Here is a 20,122-nt window from a genome sequence, read left to right on the forward strand (position 1 = left end):
GGGTAGGAAACAACAGTAGGAGCAATTATGGTAAAAACAGATCTATTAAAAATGTGGTTAAAAGACAAATATTAAAGAAAGGATAGAGGAGAAACCTGGCAACTGTGAAAAGACATTGGTACAAGCAGCCTGCCAATATCCTGAGCCCTTGAGCAACAGCTACTTGTAGGGATGGGAGGAGGATCATTTGTCAGCATTATTTGACAGTGGGTAAACTCACAGGGATGTATAGTTATATAACTTGAAAAATAAGTATAAAAATATGAAATGTTCTTTCTATTTTCTTTTAGCAAACTGAGAGAAAACAAGAAAACAGCAGAATTGATTAAAACTGCCAATCTCCTATTCAATTCCTTTGAGCCTTATTATATGTGGGATTACATTGCTCGTTGGTTTGAAGAGTGTTGTAGGTAGGTGATAATATTTAATCTCTGTATGGGTAAAGTTGAAGTTAATTTATGTTTTGTATACATTTTTCTTCAAAGAAGTCAGTCTCATGAGATCATTAAGCCTGTAAGTATTTTTTTCCTCCCATCCCTATAATTTCAACATTTTGGCCAGTTTTCATCAGATGTGATTGTGAGTCTTAGCAATGTGAGTTCTCATAAACTCAGTGTCTGGGTTAAATCAAGAGACAGAATTAGCCCCTCTACTGAAGGATAGACTCCAGAGTGACCTCAAAGCTAATTTTTGTTCTGTCTGGCCAGTACAGGATTACTCATTGTCCAAATCACTTTTGGTAAAATTGATAGATTTGCCAGACACCTGATGTGTCATCATTTGTCCTGCTCTTTTAGGGAAAAAGAAGGGTGGGGATTCTGTGCTTGACAAGCAGGGCTACAGGAGAAAATAGCAAACCATAAATCAGGGAAGGTTGAAAATATTAAGAGGAGGGAAGGGGATGAAGGGACCACAGAAGAGCAGGGATTTTTGCTGTGGCAAGGGGTAGATGATTTAGAGATGTCAAATGAAATTAGTAGAATTTTTTTTCCATTGCTTATGGAATTTCTTGATAAAATATTAAGATACTCGGACATGAATTTGTCTATGAGCCAACAGTGAGTAACTGTGTGTGTGTCTTGGGCTACATTGTGAGGACCATGGGCAGCTGGTGAAAGGAAATTATTTTTCCTTTCACTTAGTGTTTCTAAGGACAGACGTGGAATATTGTGTCCAGCTTTGGACATGCCACCTGAGGAGAAGTGTTGAGAAACTGAAGAGACTCTGGTAGAGAAACTGCTAAGCTGGTCAGTTATAGGACATTGCATTGAAGGTTGAGGTAGGTGAGTTTGTTTTAGCCTGGCAAGGAGGGAAATGGAATGGCACCTTATGACTTCCTGAAAGGCATTTGCAAAGTTCATACAGCTATACTTTTTATAACAGCTGATGGAAAACAAAGGACAGCAACAAGTGCTCACTCAAGTGGTCAGGTTGGACTTTGAGAAAAGCTTTGCTAAGAACATGTGCAGCAGTGGAAGAGGTGGAACAGTGGAAGCCAGGAAGGCTGTGGAACTTTCCTGTGAGGTTTCCAGAACTCTGCTAGACAAAACTGTGGACAAATTTATCTAGTGTTTTTAGCAGTCCTGCTCAGTGTGAGAGGTTGATCTAGATGTCTATGACTTGATTTTTGTGTGTTGGGCTGAATTGCTAACATAAGGATAATCATCTACAGCCAGGTAACATGCAGGTGAGTATTTCCGTACATATAAGTAGTGTTACTGTCGTCATGGACACAAAGTTGCATCATAAATAAATGAAATCTGGAGAATTGTTTTTGTTAAGGTTTTTTTCCTGCATGAGCTGCTCTATTATCTAAGTTTTTGTCTTCCATGCTCAATTTTTTGCAGCTTGAATTTCCTTATTTTACAAATGAAGACTGTTTGTTTTACACCAAAAGGCTGGTTACTGCTTTTTCTGAAAGGATGGCATGAGGCCAGATAAGCTACTTAACAGTGAAATGAGAAATTGCTTATTGATTTATAGTGATTATCACCCAATATATGCAGCTTTGCATTAAGTTACAGAAATATGGTCAATGTAAGGGGAATGAAAAATATTGTGAAACTCCATTTGAATTTTCCAGGAGGACTTTACATGCCAGACTTCAAACTGGGCCTGGAGGTGATAGTGAGCAATCTGAGTTACCTCTGACAAATTTCTGCTTGTTAGTGGATTTTTTGTTGGATATTGTTTCTTTGGTAAGAATTCCTTTATTCATTACTAACATTGGGATTCTGTATATTTATGGTCTGCAGAAATACTATATATACTTTATTAATTTATTTTCCTGAAAATATATTGACATAAATTGACATTAAAAGAAGTTTTTGGTTCATTGTATTATTCTTGGTATACTGGTTAGACATAACTGAAATGGATTTTATGATGCTTATACCTGAAAATTTTGGTCTGTCCTCATTTTCTTTTCTGTGTATTCATTGCAGGTATAGTCTTTTGTAGTTTGATATGCTAGTTTGAATGTGCAGCTTTCTTTTAAGGATGTTTTAAATGTCATAAGATGTATCTTCTTTTTCTGTTGTCATTGCTTAATGTAGCAAAGACTGTTGGAACTGTTTTTCTATAGCTGTCTTTCCTCAATTCTTTGCTTTCTCATTTCAAAGCCTACTAGAAGTATGAGAGTGCTGTGTCAGGTATGGCAATCAGCCTGTTCTTCCTTTAGCTCTTTACTTGTTTTTCTTTCATTCTTAAACTTTTATCTTAAGATTAATAAAGTAATAGTAGCATTCTTCAGGCTTCTTATGATGTTTTTAAATGTATTTGTTGTATAATGAACAATATGTGCTAGTTTGAAAAAGAGCTAAATATATTTCTATTTGTTTGTTACCCAACTTTAAAGTTAGTTTTATAAGTACTTTTTAGTAAAGCATGTATTTCTTATTCATGGATATTAAGATGTTAATTTTCCTTTTTCCGTGTTCAGTATGTTTAGAGCAGAGTTAAGCAAATGATAGGTAGCTCTGTGATAGAAAATAAATTTCAGGATGAAATTTGGTGTGACAATTAACAAGTTTTTATTATTACTTTACTACTCCTATTACTAGGAGACTTACATTGAAATACAGACTGAACACTTGCCTCAGCTGTTGCTCAGGATGATTTCTGCATTGACAAGCCATCTTCAGACTTTGCACTTGTCTGAGCTTACTGATTCTCTCAGACTCTGCTCAAAGATCCTTAGTAAGGTTCAGCCTCCATTACTCTCTGCTGGTACAGATGGTATCCTGCAGCTTCCTGCTGGACAGAGCAGCTCCATCAAAGAATGGGAAAATAAAAAGGTAACTGATTAGGTTTTGCAGCATCTTGCACATTTGCTTCTTACGTGGAAAAAGCAAAGTACAGCCTGTGTTGAACACCCTGCAAGTCTTTGATTAGATTTAGATATCACAATATATGTGAAACCTGGGTAATCAAAATAACTCATAATTGTGGTAAAATTTCTTGATTCTTAGGGTTTTTTACCCAGATAGAATATTATACATGTATAAATCACTTCAGAATCAGGGCCTAAGAAAAAACTAATCAACTGAAGTTTGTAAAGTACTTCAGGAGTATCATGAAATAAAATAACTGGACTGAAAAGAATTCATCATTTTGGTTATGTATCAGGCATATGCAAATTCTCCTCTCGTCCAATTTATGTGCATTGGTTTAATACCCATCACATATTTAACTGTCACTGTTAAGTTTCTAGAATAATTTATTAAAGAAATAAAATAAGCCAGCCAGCAGCTATTTCTCTTTTATCTTGGTCCACTTTGTTCTATGCAGCCATGGCTATGTGAGGTATGTTAAGTGACATGCCCTGAAATCCTTGTTTTCCAGCTGAAAAACTTAAGGAACATCATAGAATAAATTAGGTTGGAAGTGACAGTTGCAGGGCGCTGCTAAAAGCAGGGCTGATTTCAAAGTTAGGTTTTACTTTAAAGCTAGGTCATGTCACTCAGGATCATATTTGTTTTAATTTTGAATATTTCCAAGGATGAAGTTACCATGATTTCTCTGTACAGCTTGTTTGTTTGCGCTGTTAATTAATCAGAATTTCCAGTTTTGATGCTTATGTTGGTTGCCTTGTGTTCTTTCACTGTGGATTTCTGAGCATATCTCCATCTTTTCAGCTGCCTAATTGGAACTCACAGAGAGCAATAGAGCCATCTTCACACCCTCCACAGCTTTTAGCATTCTTTTAAACCAAGTAAATCCAAATCTCTGAGCATTCCTTCAATGTCAGGAGCACCTGTGGTGACTTTGCATTGGGCATACTCAGTACATCAGAGTTTCCTTTGTACTAATGAGTGCAGAATTGGATAAAATATTCTGGTTGTGGACCTAAAACTACTTAGAGGGGACTAATTGCTTCCCTTCATTTGGTCATAGTACTTTTGCTGATACAGTCCTAGATGTGGCTGGTCTGCTTCAATAAAGGAGTCCACTGCTGGTTCACATTCCCACTGTCAACTAGGACTCCAGCATCCTTTATTCAGGATCCTATCCTTATTCTCTCTAGCTAATTGATACCTGCCTTGTTTTGTTCTTTTGGGATTTGGGGTTGGTTTTCTTTTTTGGTTGCCTTTTTTTTTTTAAATAAAGCCTGTTTTAATTGAATGATATTGCCCTTTGAACCTTCAGTGGCCTTCTGCTTACAACTGTCTCATATGTGGCCATGGTTTCTCTTAAGAGATAGTGAAATGATTTGCCATGCTTCTAATCACTTTTAGAATGTATTTTTGTAAAATTGGGTCATCATTTATGTCTCTTCAAGCTTTCTAGTACATAACTTTCACTGCTTTCTGTGGTAATATCTCAAATTTCCATTCTTATTTCATCTCTGGTAAAGCAAGACATTATTCACTGTAAACAATAATGTCACTGTTTTTATTTATTCGTGGAAAAGTTTTTCATATTATTACTTAAGATTCAAGTTCTGTATTTAGCACAGGTAGTGATTAGAGTCAAAACAACTTCTGGGCCTGTTAGATCTCAGTCAATATCTGCCATTGCTGGTAAAATGCAGGATTAGAAGTAAGTGGGCAGCTGCATTTAGGGCCACTGACTGATGCATTTCTATTCCAGTTGTTTTCCTACCTCACATTCTTATCAGGAAGCAAACACTATACTGCCAGTTACTATGACTGAAGAGGGCTAGAGCAGTGCAAAAAGCCACTGTGGGTGCTTTTTCTGACCAAAAGCCATTCATCTATTTATGCATATTCTGAATTATAAGGAATTAAGGTATAAATAGGAATTTATTATTTATTCTGAATTATAAGGAATTATATTATTATTAATTATTATATTATAATAATTAATAATATTAATTATATTCAGAATTAATTATTCTGAATTATAAGGAATTAAGGTATAAATACAGAGGTTGTTGTTGTAGCAACCTCTCTTTTGCATTTTGAGGAGATGATTAATTTTCTTTGTAGTTGCAAATGATTAGTAGTTTTTAAATGAAAAGTTTATATATTTTTGTAATTATAACTTTGTATTTGATGATTTATGATGCTGTATAAATTAATAATACCTATGCCTATGTATTTCAGCATTCTTTCATGATAGAGTAGACATAGTTATGATATGAAGAAAATGTTAAAACCAATAAAATTTAAATATTTTTCTTGATAAACAATTTTTTTTAATGTTAGCTTAGTCTGGCAGGCTTACAGAAACACCAAATATAATTTTGCATAAAATGTATTTGTATGAATACACTTAAAACTCTGGAATAAAATTGTTGCTTTCAAATGAAGACACTAATAAATATTGTTTTGCTAAGACCTAAATTACCTATTTTGAACAGTCATTAAACTTTTATATTGCTCAGGTGTCATCAGTGTCACTTGAAAATCCTAATGATGTGTTTGAAGATGGTGAAAATCCTCCAAGCAGTCGATCATCAGAAAGTGGATTCACTGAGTTTGTCCAATACCAGGCAGATACAACTGATGACATTGACAGAGCACTGAATGAAGGTCACGGTGCTCCTGGCATCCCTATTGTTGGTAGCACATCCTCAGAGACTGAGACAGCATCAACTGTGGGTTCTGAGGAGACCATTGTGCAGCCTCCTTCCGTAATGACACAGGGGACAGCAACTCGCAGTGGGAAAACAATCCAAAAGACTGCAATGCAGTGCTGTTTGGAATATGTCCAACAGTTTTTAACCAGATTTATCAACCTGTATATCATTCAGAATAATTCCGTGTCTCAGCCCTTAGCGGCAGAGCTTCCAGTAGATCCCACTAGAGCACAAGGACAGAGCACAAAATGGGACAGAGAATCACAAGATGATGCTAAGGTGAAGAAAACAACCAAGAAGAAATCACCAAAAGAATACCTTCCTGCCTTCATTGCTGCTTGTCAGCTCTACCTTGAATGTTCGAGCTTTCCTGTTTACATTGCTGAGGGAAACCGCACTTCAGAACTACATCCTGGGAAGCCTGAAGTTGGTAAGTTGCACTCTCATTTGTTCTTTGCTTTTTAAATAATCATTTTTATATTTCTGCCAAAAAATTTAATGTAATACTATTGTGTTTTGTGTGTGTTATTGTTTGCTGTTCCTCTCAGAAATCGAAGTTTTCTTCTGTGTCAACTAGTTTATGTTTGGAAACTAAATTATTTTCTCATAGATTTTTAAGAATATTGCTGGCATGGAATTTGACAGTAATTAATACTGGGGTGAAAAATATCAATTATGCAAACTGAAGCCTGAGAGTAGAATCTATATTGTTGAGTCTTCCTCTTTACTGTATGGATCCACAATGTTTTCTTTGTCATATTGCAATAGCCACAGCTCACATCAAATATGGTTTTAGCTTCCTTTTATCAGTTTTGGATTGATGGGCACATTGTTCAATTTGGCAATACATGGAAATTGTAAGCTACTGACCAATAAAAATCATACCAGCTAAGAAATTTAATTAATTCTACTTTGCTCCTATGAAAGGCTCAGTTCTTGCAAAAAATTCTTCTATAATTGCATTAAGAAACAAAATAAACGTGATGAGTTTTGGTGAGGTATGGATGTGTTCACAGATAGATGACACTATTCAGATACAGACATGATTAAATCGTTGAATTATGGATTACTGTAAATTGTGACATTTTAGAATGAACAGTTTTACAGTTTGTAAAGTCTTCAGTTTACAGTTCCAATTTTGGATCCACTTCTGATCTGCAGTCTGAGAGTTGCTTCTTAGAATGTTTTCATGGTGGATATGCTTGGAACGTGCAAAAAATAGTAACACTAATTTTGTCTAATGTCACAGTCATCTCTGGTTTTATTTTTTTCTAGGAAATTTCCTAGTTGCAGCTTTTTGTTCTTATTTACAATTTTCAAATCAAGGCTAAGTGGTGAGCAGTGCTTGGAGATGAGTAGTTTCTTTGGTTTTGGAAGCCAGCTTGTAAGCATGACTGCTTCTGTTTTTGTGGTCTTTAAGATGTGTTGTTTATGTCTTCATTATAGCCAGGAGCAGAGCATATATGTGACTTTGTAACATCCAGACATACAAAATATTTGTCAGTTGAAGGCAGCTTGGTTATAGCTGTTTATTAGTTATGAGCGTGACAATGGCAAAGATCTTCTACCTTTCTTAAAATATCTATCTCAGAATATTTGTGCTTTTATAGTATGACCCTGAAAATGCTACATGTTCATTTATTTATTTCTCCCAAACAGCCTACAAATGAGTGTTGTGTCCAAAGACTAAAATGTCAGCTGTTTGCTTATTACTTTTTGGTGCACATAGCACTTGCTTGTTGCTGCCTTGTGCACTGTAGAGCAGAGAGCCTGTAGAGCTTGAGTACTGTGTGCCTTGTGTGAGGGCAGTGCTTCTAGGAATTCCTTTCACTTTTGGTAAATGCCCTGGATTTGTTTCTTGTTCATCATCTGAACGTTCCTATTTGTGAGTTATCATTTGCAGTCTATTAAACACTGTAACTTTGAGGAATAAGCATCTGTTGTAGGTGGGTAAAACCAACAGGAAGGATTTTGTTTCAAATGTAAACATCTGTTGTATAGAATGTCAGGGCAGGTGGGAATAGTGCTGGGCCTACTTCCCATAACAGAGAATTGCACTGGAACAGAGAATGGAAGAAGGTAGTTTCCATAATTCTCACACTATCCTATCTGTTGATATGAGGCTTTTGTACTGCAGAAGAGGCTGTGTTTGTTGAAGGGTTCCTGAATTTGGAATGATATGACCCTATAGCTCTTAATCACTGGTCAGTCTGTTTATTTGAAGAAGACAAGTTAATCTGATATTTAATATAATTGTGCTTTAATTCTACAGTATGCCTAATTTCTCAGCTATCTTTATTGAAGAAATTAAAAAGGGTATTGAGTGAAGCTGAAAACAATGGTTGTATCTGTACACTCTAGAATACAATATGGAATTGTTAGGTATATTTAGACTCCAGTGGAGCTGTGGATATAAATTAGAAATTGCATCATTCTTCTCTTGATTCTAAAAGGGTTGTGTATTTGTGCCTATTAAATAGCACTTCTTCACTTGTGTCTGGTTCTAGATGTATTTGCCTTTTTGGGAACATGATCAATAGAGTCCTTTTGAAGTTTTAAGAGAAGTTAGTTTTCTAAAATAAAAGGATGCAATATTCACTTGGAGAGTTTGCTGTGAACTTCAGAGAAAGACACTTCCAGTATCAACCTAGAGTATGGCTGAATAAAGTGAGAGGACAGTAAAAAGGGGGAAGCAACCACCTACAGTGAAAACAGAGTATGGTCTAATGGATCATAGCTCTGCACCAAACCATCAATTTTCACAGAGATTTCTATTTTTAAAATGTTGCCAGGCAAATCTGTTTTTGTCAAATTAAAATTAGTCTGTATGTATATAATATATTTTATTATCCTAGGCTCTATAAAATATATTACAGAATTATTCCAGACTACTATCTAGGGTGTTAAGAGGGTTAACCTTTGCAGGTTCCTGATTGCTGCTGAAGAATTTTGTGAAGAAGAAAAGTGAATGAAAGGATGTTCTAACTACTAAAAGTCCAGTTTTGTCTGAAGTAGGAAATCATCTGAATGCATTTCCACAAAATTTTTCTCTTTCTTGTTAAAATCTTTCTATTAATTTTTGATTACTAAATGTTTGAAGTGATACAGCATTGCATTCTTAGTTGGATTATTTTTAAGATACATCAGGAAGTATCTTCCTCTTGCATTTTCCTAAATGGGCAGATTAAAATATGAAGGGACAATTGCACATATAGTTATGGAATACAAGGGGAAAATTCCATAATATTTAGATTGTTAAATAAATGCATAATCTGTGATTTTTGTTTCAGACTGTGAACAAGTACAGCCTCCGCTGTGGCTACAGACTTTAATGAATGCTTGCAAGCAGGCAAGCAATTTCAGTGTTCAGGGTGTCACTATTTCCCTCGTGATGGACTTGGTTGGATTGACTCAATCCGTTGCTCTTGTCACTGGAGAAAATCTGAACAGTGTGGAAACTGCCCAGCCTCTTAGTCCTAACCAGGGGAGAGTGGCTGTCGTCATCAGACCTCCTCTTACTCAAGGCAATCTGAGATACATGGCTGAAAAGACAGACTTCTTCAAGGTTAGATGCAGTATCTCATTGCTGTTTTCTTTAGACTTTCTGTCTGGTGAAGAATAAATCTTGGTCCCTTTACCATCCTTGATATACTAAACCAAATTTTCTTGCTGAATATTTTGATAACATTTGTAACCTGTGTTAGAATCTGAATGAAATACACAGTAAGTTTTTTTCCTGCAATTCTCTTACTGACCACTTGTGTGAAAATCCTTTAATTGAATAGTTTAAAGATATAAAGGAAACCTGATTGAATAGCAGCATTAATCAGCAAAGGTATAAAACTGGGATGTTCATAATGTAGGACTATGTAAACAATTTTTGCGTTTGTGTAATTCATGTAAGAAATCTTTTGCAAAAGATAATCAGCAGCAGAGTATATTATGTAGTTAATTATATTTCAATGAAAATTTATTTCTGTTCTGGCTTATTAACAGGAGTTGTTTTTGTAGTAAGTTATTGCAGTGTTCTGAACAGCTTCTCTTCATACAAGAGGAACCATTTTACAGATTGCCTCTTGGTCACAGGGTGTCATCAGATGTGATGTCTCCCATTGTTGCATGGAGCAGAACAACGCATGATAGTCATTCACTTGTCTCTTGCAACTTTTCTTTTCATGTACAAAGCATATAGCTTTAACTCTTTGGGACCAGCTGGGTGATGGAACTCCTCAGCATCATCAGAAGAGTGTGGAGCTCTTCTACCAGCTGCACAACCTCGTCCCATCTTCCAGCATTTGTGAAGATGTTATTAGTCAGCAGCTGACTCACAGAGACAAGGCAAGTTGCTCATGTATTTACTTAAAGATGAGTAAAGTATATACAGAAATATATTTAGATAAAGGACCCCTCAGAGGAGGGTGTGAATAACTTCAATATTGAAAGAAATATTGCCTTACATTGTTTCAAATGTTATTTTAGGTCTGTGATGAGTCTCTAGTTTCATGCTAGGCAACAGTGGTTTTTCACCATTCAGCAACAGACTTATGCTGGAGACTTTCTCTCTTATCAAGGTCATGTGATGCTTCCTAATACTTAAAGCTTGTGCTTAGTTTTTGCTATTGTTAGTAGGAGTTCTTGTCATGACAGGTACTTATTTTTTTTCCTCACCTAGAAATTTGTTTCACATAGAGGCTGTCAATTTGACATTCAACTTGAGACCTGTGTTGTGCTTTAAATTTGAGGTATATGAGCAATTTTCACAGCTGCAACAGTATGAATAGAAGGGAATTACTTGCTTACACATTCTAGCAACTCATGGTTGTGTGACTTCAGGAGTGCTTACCTTTTTGCCATTCTAACAGAGTTACCAGGTCAAGAAGAGTGAATGTGAGCCAGTCTGTCAATCAGTGCAGTTCACAGCTTGCCATATTGTTGAAATTGGTGATGATTTTTAGTGTCACTTAGGCTGCTCTGTAAACTGCTGTGACTGTGGATGTAGAACTTGCTTATTTCTGCCTACCTTCTGGAGAAAGCAGTAATTTCTTACATCTTCACAGCATGGATTGCAAGGGCTTACATGCAGTCATCTCAATGTGTTTGGGAATTGGTATTTTCACTCTATTCATTAACTGTCAGTGTATTATTTTGTGTAACTGTATGCATTTTGCAGTAGTCTTGTGGATTATTTTCCTGTGAGAAACATATTTTTCTAAATACAAGTGATGCTGTCTCTTTTGGTTTTTATTTTTGGTGTGGAGAGGTTGTTCTAAATTTAGTTTGTTTAACATGAACTGTTTGGGTTTTTCATAATTTTAATAGCTTTTACCTAAAGTTTCCATTATTGTGGCAGATATTGGATAGATAAGATGATGTTGCAAAGTTTTAAGTTGTAAGTTGTATCATGTAAACTAAGTCTGGAAGTACATCAGATTGTTAGTGGTTTTAACGTTTTTAGTTTTGTCTAACTTTAGTTAAAGGTACAAATACCTACAGTTCATGTTCTATAACCATATATATTCTAAAAACAAACAAGTGAAAATCTTTGTCCTCATGTCTTTGCTTATTATTAAGGGCTTAAACTAAATTACTAAGAGTACTTGAAGTAATTTTGATTATTTATTTGGTGTAATTGTCCTGATGGCTGTGCTTTGTTCACTCTTACTAAGGCTTACTAGATTCCTTGTCTTTTTGGGTGAAGCTGTTTTTATACATGTGTTCAAGTCATATCATGACATTTACTGTTGTTTGCAGCCTTGCTGGAATAACTCTTTGCCTGGATCAGCCTCAGTAAAGAGGGAAACAGAACAATTGTTACTTTACACCATTTTTACCATTAAATATCCTGAGCTGGACTTCAGTGATCCTTGTAGGTCCCTCCTAACTCAGGATATTCTGTGATATTCTGCATATTATTGCTATGACTGTATTAGTCATTATGCACACTTTGGACAGTAAGCATGTCCTATTTGTCCAATTTGTTCCAGAGTTAAATTTACACGTTAGTGAAGAGCTCAATCTACATATCTAGCTAGAAAATTATTCTGTTTCTTTTTAGTATGGCAGTAATGGAATGAAAATAAGTTGAATAGAAAGAGACAGGGTAAACTTTAAAACTAAGGCAAGATGGAGAAAGGAGAGAATCCTTTCATGGTACTTAATTGCTCATAGGCACCTATTGTTGGCTTCTACTGCTTTTAAGATTAAAAAATAGTACTTTAACACATAATCAAAGAAGTAAATTTCATTATATCTTATATAATTTAGGATGTTGTATGACTTTCTTTTTCCAGTTCTTATCAGAAGTTTTACATTCTGACAGATCTAACTTATGGTTTGGTTCACAGAAAGTAAGAATGGAAGCTCATGCCAAGTTTGCAGTGCTATGGCATCTCACACGAGATCTTCATATTAACAAATCTTCTTCCTTCGGCCGCACCTTTGACAGGTTGGTGATTGCAAGTCTGATTCAGTTGAAATAATTTTACTCCAAAATCTTTGATGGTATTATACGGGCATCATAGGGCATTGAAAAATTGAAGAACTACAGTGTAGATGTGAGAGGAAGGAAGAAGGACAAAAACTGAATTTGTGGACAAGAATTTGTGTTAGACAAAATTGTTTTCACAGTGATGACTATGTAAGCTGTAATTTTTTCCTGGAAGGTATAAAGAGTGTGGGAAAGGAATGGTGACAATATTCATTGACCATCACTGTAGTTAAAATCACTGTGGCGTATATTGAGTTTAATATCTGAGTTCTTGCTGTGTTTTGAAAAATACAGGAGCAGGAGAGAGAAATCAATCCAGAATTGAATTATATTATGCAGAAAGTAACAGTAAAACTAAAAAAAAAAAAAAACAAATAGCAAGTAAGTGCTAAAACATGAGTTCTTTTGTTTAATCTGTGTTTTGTGTAAGAGGTCATTTATGGCAAGCAGCAGAGGATTTCTGTTTTTTGTTCTGGTATTGGACTACCTTCTTACAAAAGACTGAAGATCTGGACTCTGAACTGCTCATGTCTTCCTCAGCTAGCACAAATGTTGTGGAAAAGCGTTTATTTAGGTTTTGTATTGCATGCTTAGCTGTAAGATGTAGAGTAAAAAGTTTATTTCTGTATCTTATGCTGTCATTCATTGCATAAATGGTGATAAATTCTGTGCATACAGCTAAAAGCTTATGAACATGTACTACTGGGGAATGTAAAGCAGTAGGTAAAATTCAGAGTCCACTATATATATTGTTTTTCCGTGTCTGAAAGATTCTCAAGACTAAAACTGTTAAAAGAAGGAAATAATGGTTGTAGGAACTGCTGAATTGTCAAGTATATATCTCCTCTCTGTTCTTGCAGACAAGATCTTTGAATGTTTTATTTTCCATCTATCCTTGTGAATTGACTTTTAAAATTATATATTTTTAATGGCATACCACTTACAAGACAACAAAAGCTTGTTATGCTAATAGCTGTACAAATTCTTGATCTTGCTACTATTAGAGCAACTGTTAAAAGTGACTTTGTTACTAGCTCTTCCTGCCCATTCCTTCATTAGACTAGACTAAAATATAAAGAGCAGGTTCAAAGTTTTGATTCCCAAAAAAATACTGCTTTGTATGGAGAAGAGACTGGAGTATGTACTGGCATTAAATTTGTCATGTATGAGATTAAAATGGGATTACTCTGTGAGTAGTGTACGATATCCACTAGATTGTTTCTTCTTCTTTCCATTCTAGATCTTTGTTTATCATGCTGGACAGCCTCAATAGCTTGGATGGTTCTACTTGGTCAGTGGGACAAGCCTGGTTAAATCAAGTGCTTCAAAGACATGATATTGCAAGAGTTCTTGAACCTTTGCTCCTGCTGCTTCTCCATCCAAAAACTCAGCGAGTTTCAGTTCAGAGAGTTCAGGCTGAATGTTACTGGACTAAATCTCCCAATCACCCTGAAGAAGAAAATGAAAAGCAGTTCATGCAGAAGTTCAGCTGTGCTGATGGTATGTACACAAGAAGCCTGTAGGAAGTTTCTTAATTTCTTTGCTTGCTGTTTACATGCAATGTTGAAGTCATAGTAGAAATTTTTGAGGGTAACTGAAAAAGGTGTTGGAATAACTATGGCTTATATTTGCATGTGTGTGGTATTTTCCTAATTCAAGTTTGTGTGCCCCAAGTACTGTTTAAAGTTGTGTTGTTTTTACATTAAAATGATATGCAAGTATTTTAATGCAGAGCATTTTGTTACATCTTACTGAGTCTTGGTAGAGCATAAGAATATGGCTTGATGCTTAACCATGAAATTAAACATTTTTATGAATGATGTGGGGCTTGCTGAAAACATACCAGTAATTTTGAAGGTGTTTGCATGTATTGCATAATTTTAGTTTAGAATTTACTAGTTCTGTTTCTTGTGAAAACAAAAGCAGATAAGACTGCATAATGTTTCACAGAGAATTATGTTTTTTTTCTAAGGTGTACTGCTAAAACAATTTTGCTTTGTTTTTGTGAACTTATCATTTGCTTATTAATGTATTTTTTCTTCTGTGAAATAGAAAGATACTATTTACCATGCCTTCATGATTTGAGGTCTCAATAATAGTTTAAATTCTAAATTTTAATTCTGAAATCTTATTCTGAAAAACAAAATCTCATATGTATACATTTTTTTGTGTTCTTCAAGCATTCTCCCACATGCCTGTAAGCCAAGGACAACTTATTACACCTAAAGAAGGCAATGAGAAGCAACTTGGTGTGGATGAAATGGAGAACTTCAGCCTGACCGTCAATCCTCTGAGTGACAGGCTTTCCTTGTTAAGTACCAGCAGTGAGACCATACCAATGGTTGTGTCTGATTTTGACCTTCCTGATCATCAGGCTGAAATACTGCAGAGTTCTGACTCTGGCTGTTCTCAGTCATCTGCTGGAGACAGCCTCAGTTATGAAGTGGAAACAGAAAGCCTGAGTGCTCAAGATAGCTCTCAGACTCTAAAAGAAGACTCACCTGATGAAATCGTGCAACAAGTGGTTACAGATCTTATATGCCAAGTTGTAAGTGGTCTTGGAGAAGAAGTTGAACCAGTTAAAGACAGTCTGCACTCTGAGGATGCTTCATGTAAATACAGCTCATTGGAAAGCTCTGTAGAAGTTACAAAAAGTGATGATCAAAATATTCAAAGTAGCCAAAGTAGTTTACTTAGTAATGACAGCTCACAGTTACTATCAGCCTCAACTGAGACTGGACTTGAGAGCTTAGGAGATGAAATGTCAAGAAATAACTCTTCACCTTGTATTGCAGAAAGCCAGCAGTCCTTCTCTGATCTTACTCTTTCTTCCACTGAATCAAAGTCTAGAAAACATAGCCACAGTAGTATTCAGTTCAGCTTTAAAGGAAAGCAACCAGAAAAAATGTCAGAAAAAGAAACAATTGTTAAAGAGGCTGGTAAGCAACCAGGTGCAAAACCTAAGGTAAAAATAGCCAAAAAGAAAGATGAAGAGAAGAAGAAAGCACAAACAGAAAAGCTGAAACAAACAAATGTCTTCTTTAGTGATGGTCTTGATTTAGAAAATTGGTACAGTTGTGGAGAAGGAGAAATTTCAGAAATAGAAAGTGACGTTGGATCCCCAGGAATGCGAAAATCTCCTAACTTCAATATCCATCCACTGTATCAACATGTGCTGCTTTATCTCCAGTTGTACGACTCTTCAAGGACATTGTATGCTTTTTCTGCAATTAAGGCAATTCTGAAAACAAATCCTTCAGCTTTTGTAAGTGCCATCTCCACTACCAGTGTCAACAATGCATACACTCCTCAGCTTTCATTGCTCCAAAATCTTCTAGCTAGGCATCGAATATCTGTAATGGGCAAGGATTTCTACAGTCACATCCCAGTGGATTCTAACCATAACTTTCGGAGCTCTATGTACATAGAAATTCTCATCTCCTTGTGTCTGTACTACATGCGGAGCCATTATCCAACTCACGTTAAAGTGACCTCACAAGACCTCATAGGAAACCGCAACATGCAGATGATGAGTATAGAAATTCTGACACTCCTCTTTGCTGAGCTGGCAAAAGTGATAGAAAGCTCTGCCAAGGGCTTTCCTAGTTTTATTTCAGACATGTTGTCCAAGTGCAAGGTTCAGAAGGTGATCCTGCATTGTCTGCTGTCTTCTATCTTCAGTGCCCAGAAATGGCACAGTGAAAAGATAGCTGGAAAAAACATAGTGGCTGTAGAAGAAGGCTTCTCTGAAGACAGCCTTATAAATTTTTCTGAGGATGAGTTTGACAATGGTAGTACTCTGCAGTCACAACTTTTGAAAGTACTTCAGCGGCTGATTGTGCTGGAACACAGAGTAATGACTGTGCCTGAGGAAAATGAAACGGTGTTTGACTTTGTCATAACAGACCTGGAGCACATTGGTCCCCAGCAGCCGATGACTTCTCTGCAGTATTTGCATTCCCAGCCAATAACCTGCCAAGGCATGTTTCTGTGTGCAGTGATACGAGCTTTGCACCAGCACTGTGCCTGTAAAATGCATCCCCAGTGGATTGGCCTTATCACTTCTACGTTGCCTTACATGGGAAAAGTTCTTCAAAGGGTGGTTGTTTCAGTGACTCTTCAGCTCTGCAGGAACTTGGATAATTTAATTCAGCAGTATAAATATGAAACTGGATTATCCGATAATAGGTATGCGTTTGTAGAGGTGTAATTTTTTAACTGAATTTGATTGTTTTGAATTACTTCACTGTCTGATTAACTCATTTTAAAAAAATTATTCTTCTTTTAGGCCTCTCTGGATGGCATCAGTCACTCCCCCAGATATGATTCTCACTTTATTAGAAGGGATCACAACAATAATTCATTACTGCCTCCTGGATCCATCTACACAGTATCATCAGGTGAACTTATCTGGGTGTCTGATACACTCCTAGGCAATTCATGTCAAATCAAGGACTGTGATTATATTAGCAGTTATGAAGATCTGGGTGACAAAAAGAACAAATATATTGTCTTAGCTATAAATATGGGGGTTTATTGATGTTACAAACAGAAAAACACGTTTCTTTGGATGATACTTTTGAGACAATATTCTTATATTTCTTTGCTTCTTTTGTTTTTCTGTTACCCTGAGATAATGAAAGTTTAATTCCTTAAAGACCTTTAAAATTCCACTTTATAGAGCTGCCTTTGTTGTGTTCACCTTGCAATATGTCTAAACATTATCCTTCTGTTCCTTCTGTATATTTACAATTTTTCTTTTTAGTCAAGCAGTATTTTTAGTTCTGATATTCTGAGCGTAGTGTCTGTTAAGAATTTGGTCCAGATTCCATGAGACACTTTTGCCCTTTTTCTCAGTAATCTTGTTTTTGTGCTTTTTCACCATTCTTACACCCCTTTACTTTCCATTCATGTAAAAGTGACTGAAAGTGGGGTTTGCTTATGTAAATAAATAACTTTGCCTAGAGTACTAGCTAGACTTAAAATTCTGAAATAATTGTTTTGCAAAGGTATAGGCAGAGGATACAAAATTGACTGCTGTAGACGTGAGGCCTCCCATGTTCAGAATACATTTGATGTTGCACAACTCAATCAATAGTTTCTTTATTATTTTAAAAGTCTCAAAGCTGTACATATTTTAAGAATTATTGAAAAAATTATGAAAAAGAGTTAAAGTTGAAAGCTCCCATGATCAGTAAGTTAAAATTTTCTCTATTTTAAATATACTATTTATGTTCTTCTCTCTCTCCTCTCCTCTTCTCTCCCACTAGCTTTTGGTTAATGTAGATCAGAAGCATTTGGTTGAAGCACGTAATGGAATCCTCTCTATCTTGCATATGATCATGTCTTCTGTGACTTTACTCTGGAGCATCCTGCACCTTGCAGATTCTTCAGAGAAAACTACTGCTGCTGCTGCTGCATCCATCACCACTATTAACCTTGGGTCAACTAAGGTCAGAACATCAGGGATAATATAATTTAAATTGTTTGTTAGTATCTTCATCAAAATAATTTCAGTCCTCTTCCCTTAAATCTAAATTGAATTTTTATGCCTTTGTCCTCATCTACTCACTCACCACAAAAATAGGCTTTTATAAATGAATATTGAATATGCTTTTAAACTAAAATTTATCAGTTCAGTGCAATATGTCACCTCTTTGCTTTCTGCAGGGAAAAGATTTTGAAAATGATGCTAAGGTGCTTATCTAAAAGGGTATGTGTTCTGCTTTCGTATTTCAGAATTTGAGGCAACAGATTCTGGAACTTTTGGGTCCAATTTCAATGAATCATGGTGTTCACTTCATGGCTGCTATTGCATTTGTATGGAATGAAAGGAGGCAAAACAAAAATACTTCAAGGACAAAGGTACGTTTATATTACAGTGGTCACTTCAAATAGTGCTAATATTTCCAAGTGATTTAGTGTTAGGAAGAAGAAAATTCAAACATTTTAGTGAAAAAAGACAATGAAGTATGGACAATATTTGCATTTCTAATTAGCAACTGTTCTGTCAGTGAGGTACCACTTTAGAATGGGATAATCTTCCTGAATTCTTCAGGGGAAGAGTAGGTGATACCAGGTCTCTAGATGAACTGTGAAGTGATAAAATTTCAATCCCATGAGGACAGCTGCCTAAGTTTTGGCATAGCCATTGTCTGTGATGATAATCTGTGACATACATCTGGTTCTTTTAGGTTATTCCTACAGCATGTGAAGAACAGCTTCTGCTGGTTGAGCTGGTTCGCTCTATCAGCGTTATGAGAACAGAGACTGTCATACAGACAGTGAAAGAAGTTCTGAAGCAGCCTCCAGCCATAGCAAAGGACAAGGTATGGAAACTCTACAGATCCTGTTGATTTATATGATGTCCTCTTGAAGCAGCTTAGAACACTGATGATATGGGTACTTCATTGACAAAGCTGAGCAGCACAATGGGAACATTTTCACTATATCTAAGAGATAAATGAAAAGAAGTATAACTTTACAGAGGGATGTCTGAAAGGGCATTTTTAGTGTTCTATTAAATTAAGCTATATGTTTAGGCATTGCAGTAACATTATAGCATTGTCAGTTTTACCCTGGTGAGGGGAAAAAAACTCCACTTCTTTCTGATAACACAGGTTTCATATCTTTTTCTAGAAGCATCTTTCACTGGAAGTCTGCATGTTGCAGTTTTTCTATGCTTATACTCAAAGGTGAGAAAACAAACTCAATTTTATTTCTGTATTCAGGAAACAGATAATCAACTTGAATATTTTACATCTTTTTGTCATAGGATGATCAATAGTCTGTGTAATATAAATAGTGAAGAAAGAATGGGTTTGATCTGTAGGTTTGTTTAAAAAGATGGTTTATTTTGTGAGTTCCATAGTACTGCATCACCTTTCTTCCTCCACCTAAAAATCCTGCAGGTAATCTGCCCAAAGAAAGATGATCTTAATTGTGCTGTAACTCATTCATGCCATTCCAGCTTTGTAATGAAAAGCATCTTTTAAGAATGCTGTTCTTCTACCTTCAACTGTGTCTTAATGAATTGATACAGCAACCTCGTATTAAAAGAAGCTGTCAGGCTGTCCATTCAAATATCTGACAGCAGAGATGTGATGTAAAAAGAAATTGGGGGAATACCTGAGGGAGGTGAAGTTCTCATCATTGAGATTGCTGCTCTCTCCCTTAGGATTCCAGTGACCAGCTTAGTAGACAGCTGGGCAGCGCTGCTGCTTCTGTTAAAGGATTCCATACAGGTTGGTCTTCCAGCCCCAGGACAGTTTCTCATACTTGGGTAAGTGCTCCTGATATTTGCAATTTTCAAATATGCTCAAATGTAGGTGTGTGAAATTATTCTGAAGTGTTAGTTTCTAAATCTGTCTCTTACTTTTGACTCGTAGAGTTATTGCCTGAGTTCGGTGGGTCTTATCAAATTAGTTTCTTCTCTGAGGAATGGCTACATGTATTAAATTTTATATTATAGTATGATATAAGCCACGACCTCACCTTAATGATTATTTCAGTGATTCGGGCTCTTTAAGCAACAGATGTAAGTTTCTGATTTTTCCTAAAAAACAACAACAATGACTATTTCTTAGGTATTT

The 20,122-nt window shown here is 35.9% G+C and overlaps 1 protein-coding gene across 1 annotated transcript in view; it reads left to right on the forward strand.

Annotated features, from left to right (window-relative positions):
* DOP1A (DOP1 leucine zipper like protein A) overlaps positions 1 to 20,122 on the forward strand; it is a 61,846-nt gene that overhangs the window by 26,071 nt on the left and 15,653 nt on the right. The window contains exons 12-27 of the mRNA XM_064707461.1: positions 291 to 410; positions 2,084 to 2,198; positions 2,622 to 2,651; positions 3,063 to 3,296; positions 5,849 to 6,473; positions 9,334 to 9,608; positions 10,229 to 10,381; positions 12,388 to 12,488; positions 13,771 to 14,030; positions 14,711 to 16,718; positions 16,819 to 16,930; positions 17,801 to 17,983; positions 18,270 to 18,395; positions 18,725 to 18,859; positions 19,170 to 19,225; positions 19,708 to 19,812. Of these exons, the coding sequence (XP_064563531.1) occupies positions 291 to 410; positions 2,084 to 2,198; positions 2,622 to 2,651; positions 3,063 to 3,296; positions 5,849 to 6,473; positions 9,334 to 9,608; positions 10,229 to 10,381; positions 12,388 to 12,488; positions 13,771 to 14,030; positions 14,711 to 16,718; positions 16,819 to 16,930; positions 17,801 to 17,983; positions 18,270 to 18,395; positions 18,725 to 18,859; positions 19,170 to 19,225; positions 19,708 to 19,812 (4,638 nt within the window). The remainder of the gene's footprint in view (positions 1 to 290; positions 411 to 2,083; positions 2,199 to 2,621; positions 2,652 to 3,062; positions 3,297 to 5,848; positions 6,474 to 9,333; positions 9,609 to 10,228; positions 10,382 to 12,387; positions 12,489 to 13,770; positions 14,031 to 14,710; positions 16,719 to 16,818; positions 16,931 to 17,800; positions 17,984 to 18,269; positions 18,396 to 18,724; positions 18,860 to 19,169; positions 19,226 to 19,707; positions 19,813 to 20,122) is intronic.

Source organism: Zonotrichia leucophrys, chromosome 3, assembly GCF_028769735.1.
Source record: "Zonotrichia leucophrys gambelii isolate GWCS_2022_RI chromosome 3, RI_Zleu_2.0, whole genome shotgun sequence".
Taxonomy (NCBI): Eukaryota; Metazoa; Chordata; class Aves; order Passeriformes; family Passerellidae; genus Zonotrichia; species Zonotrichia leucophrys.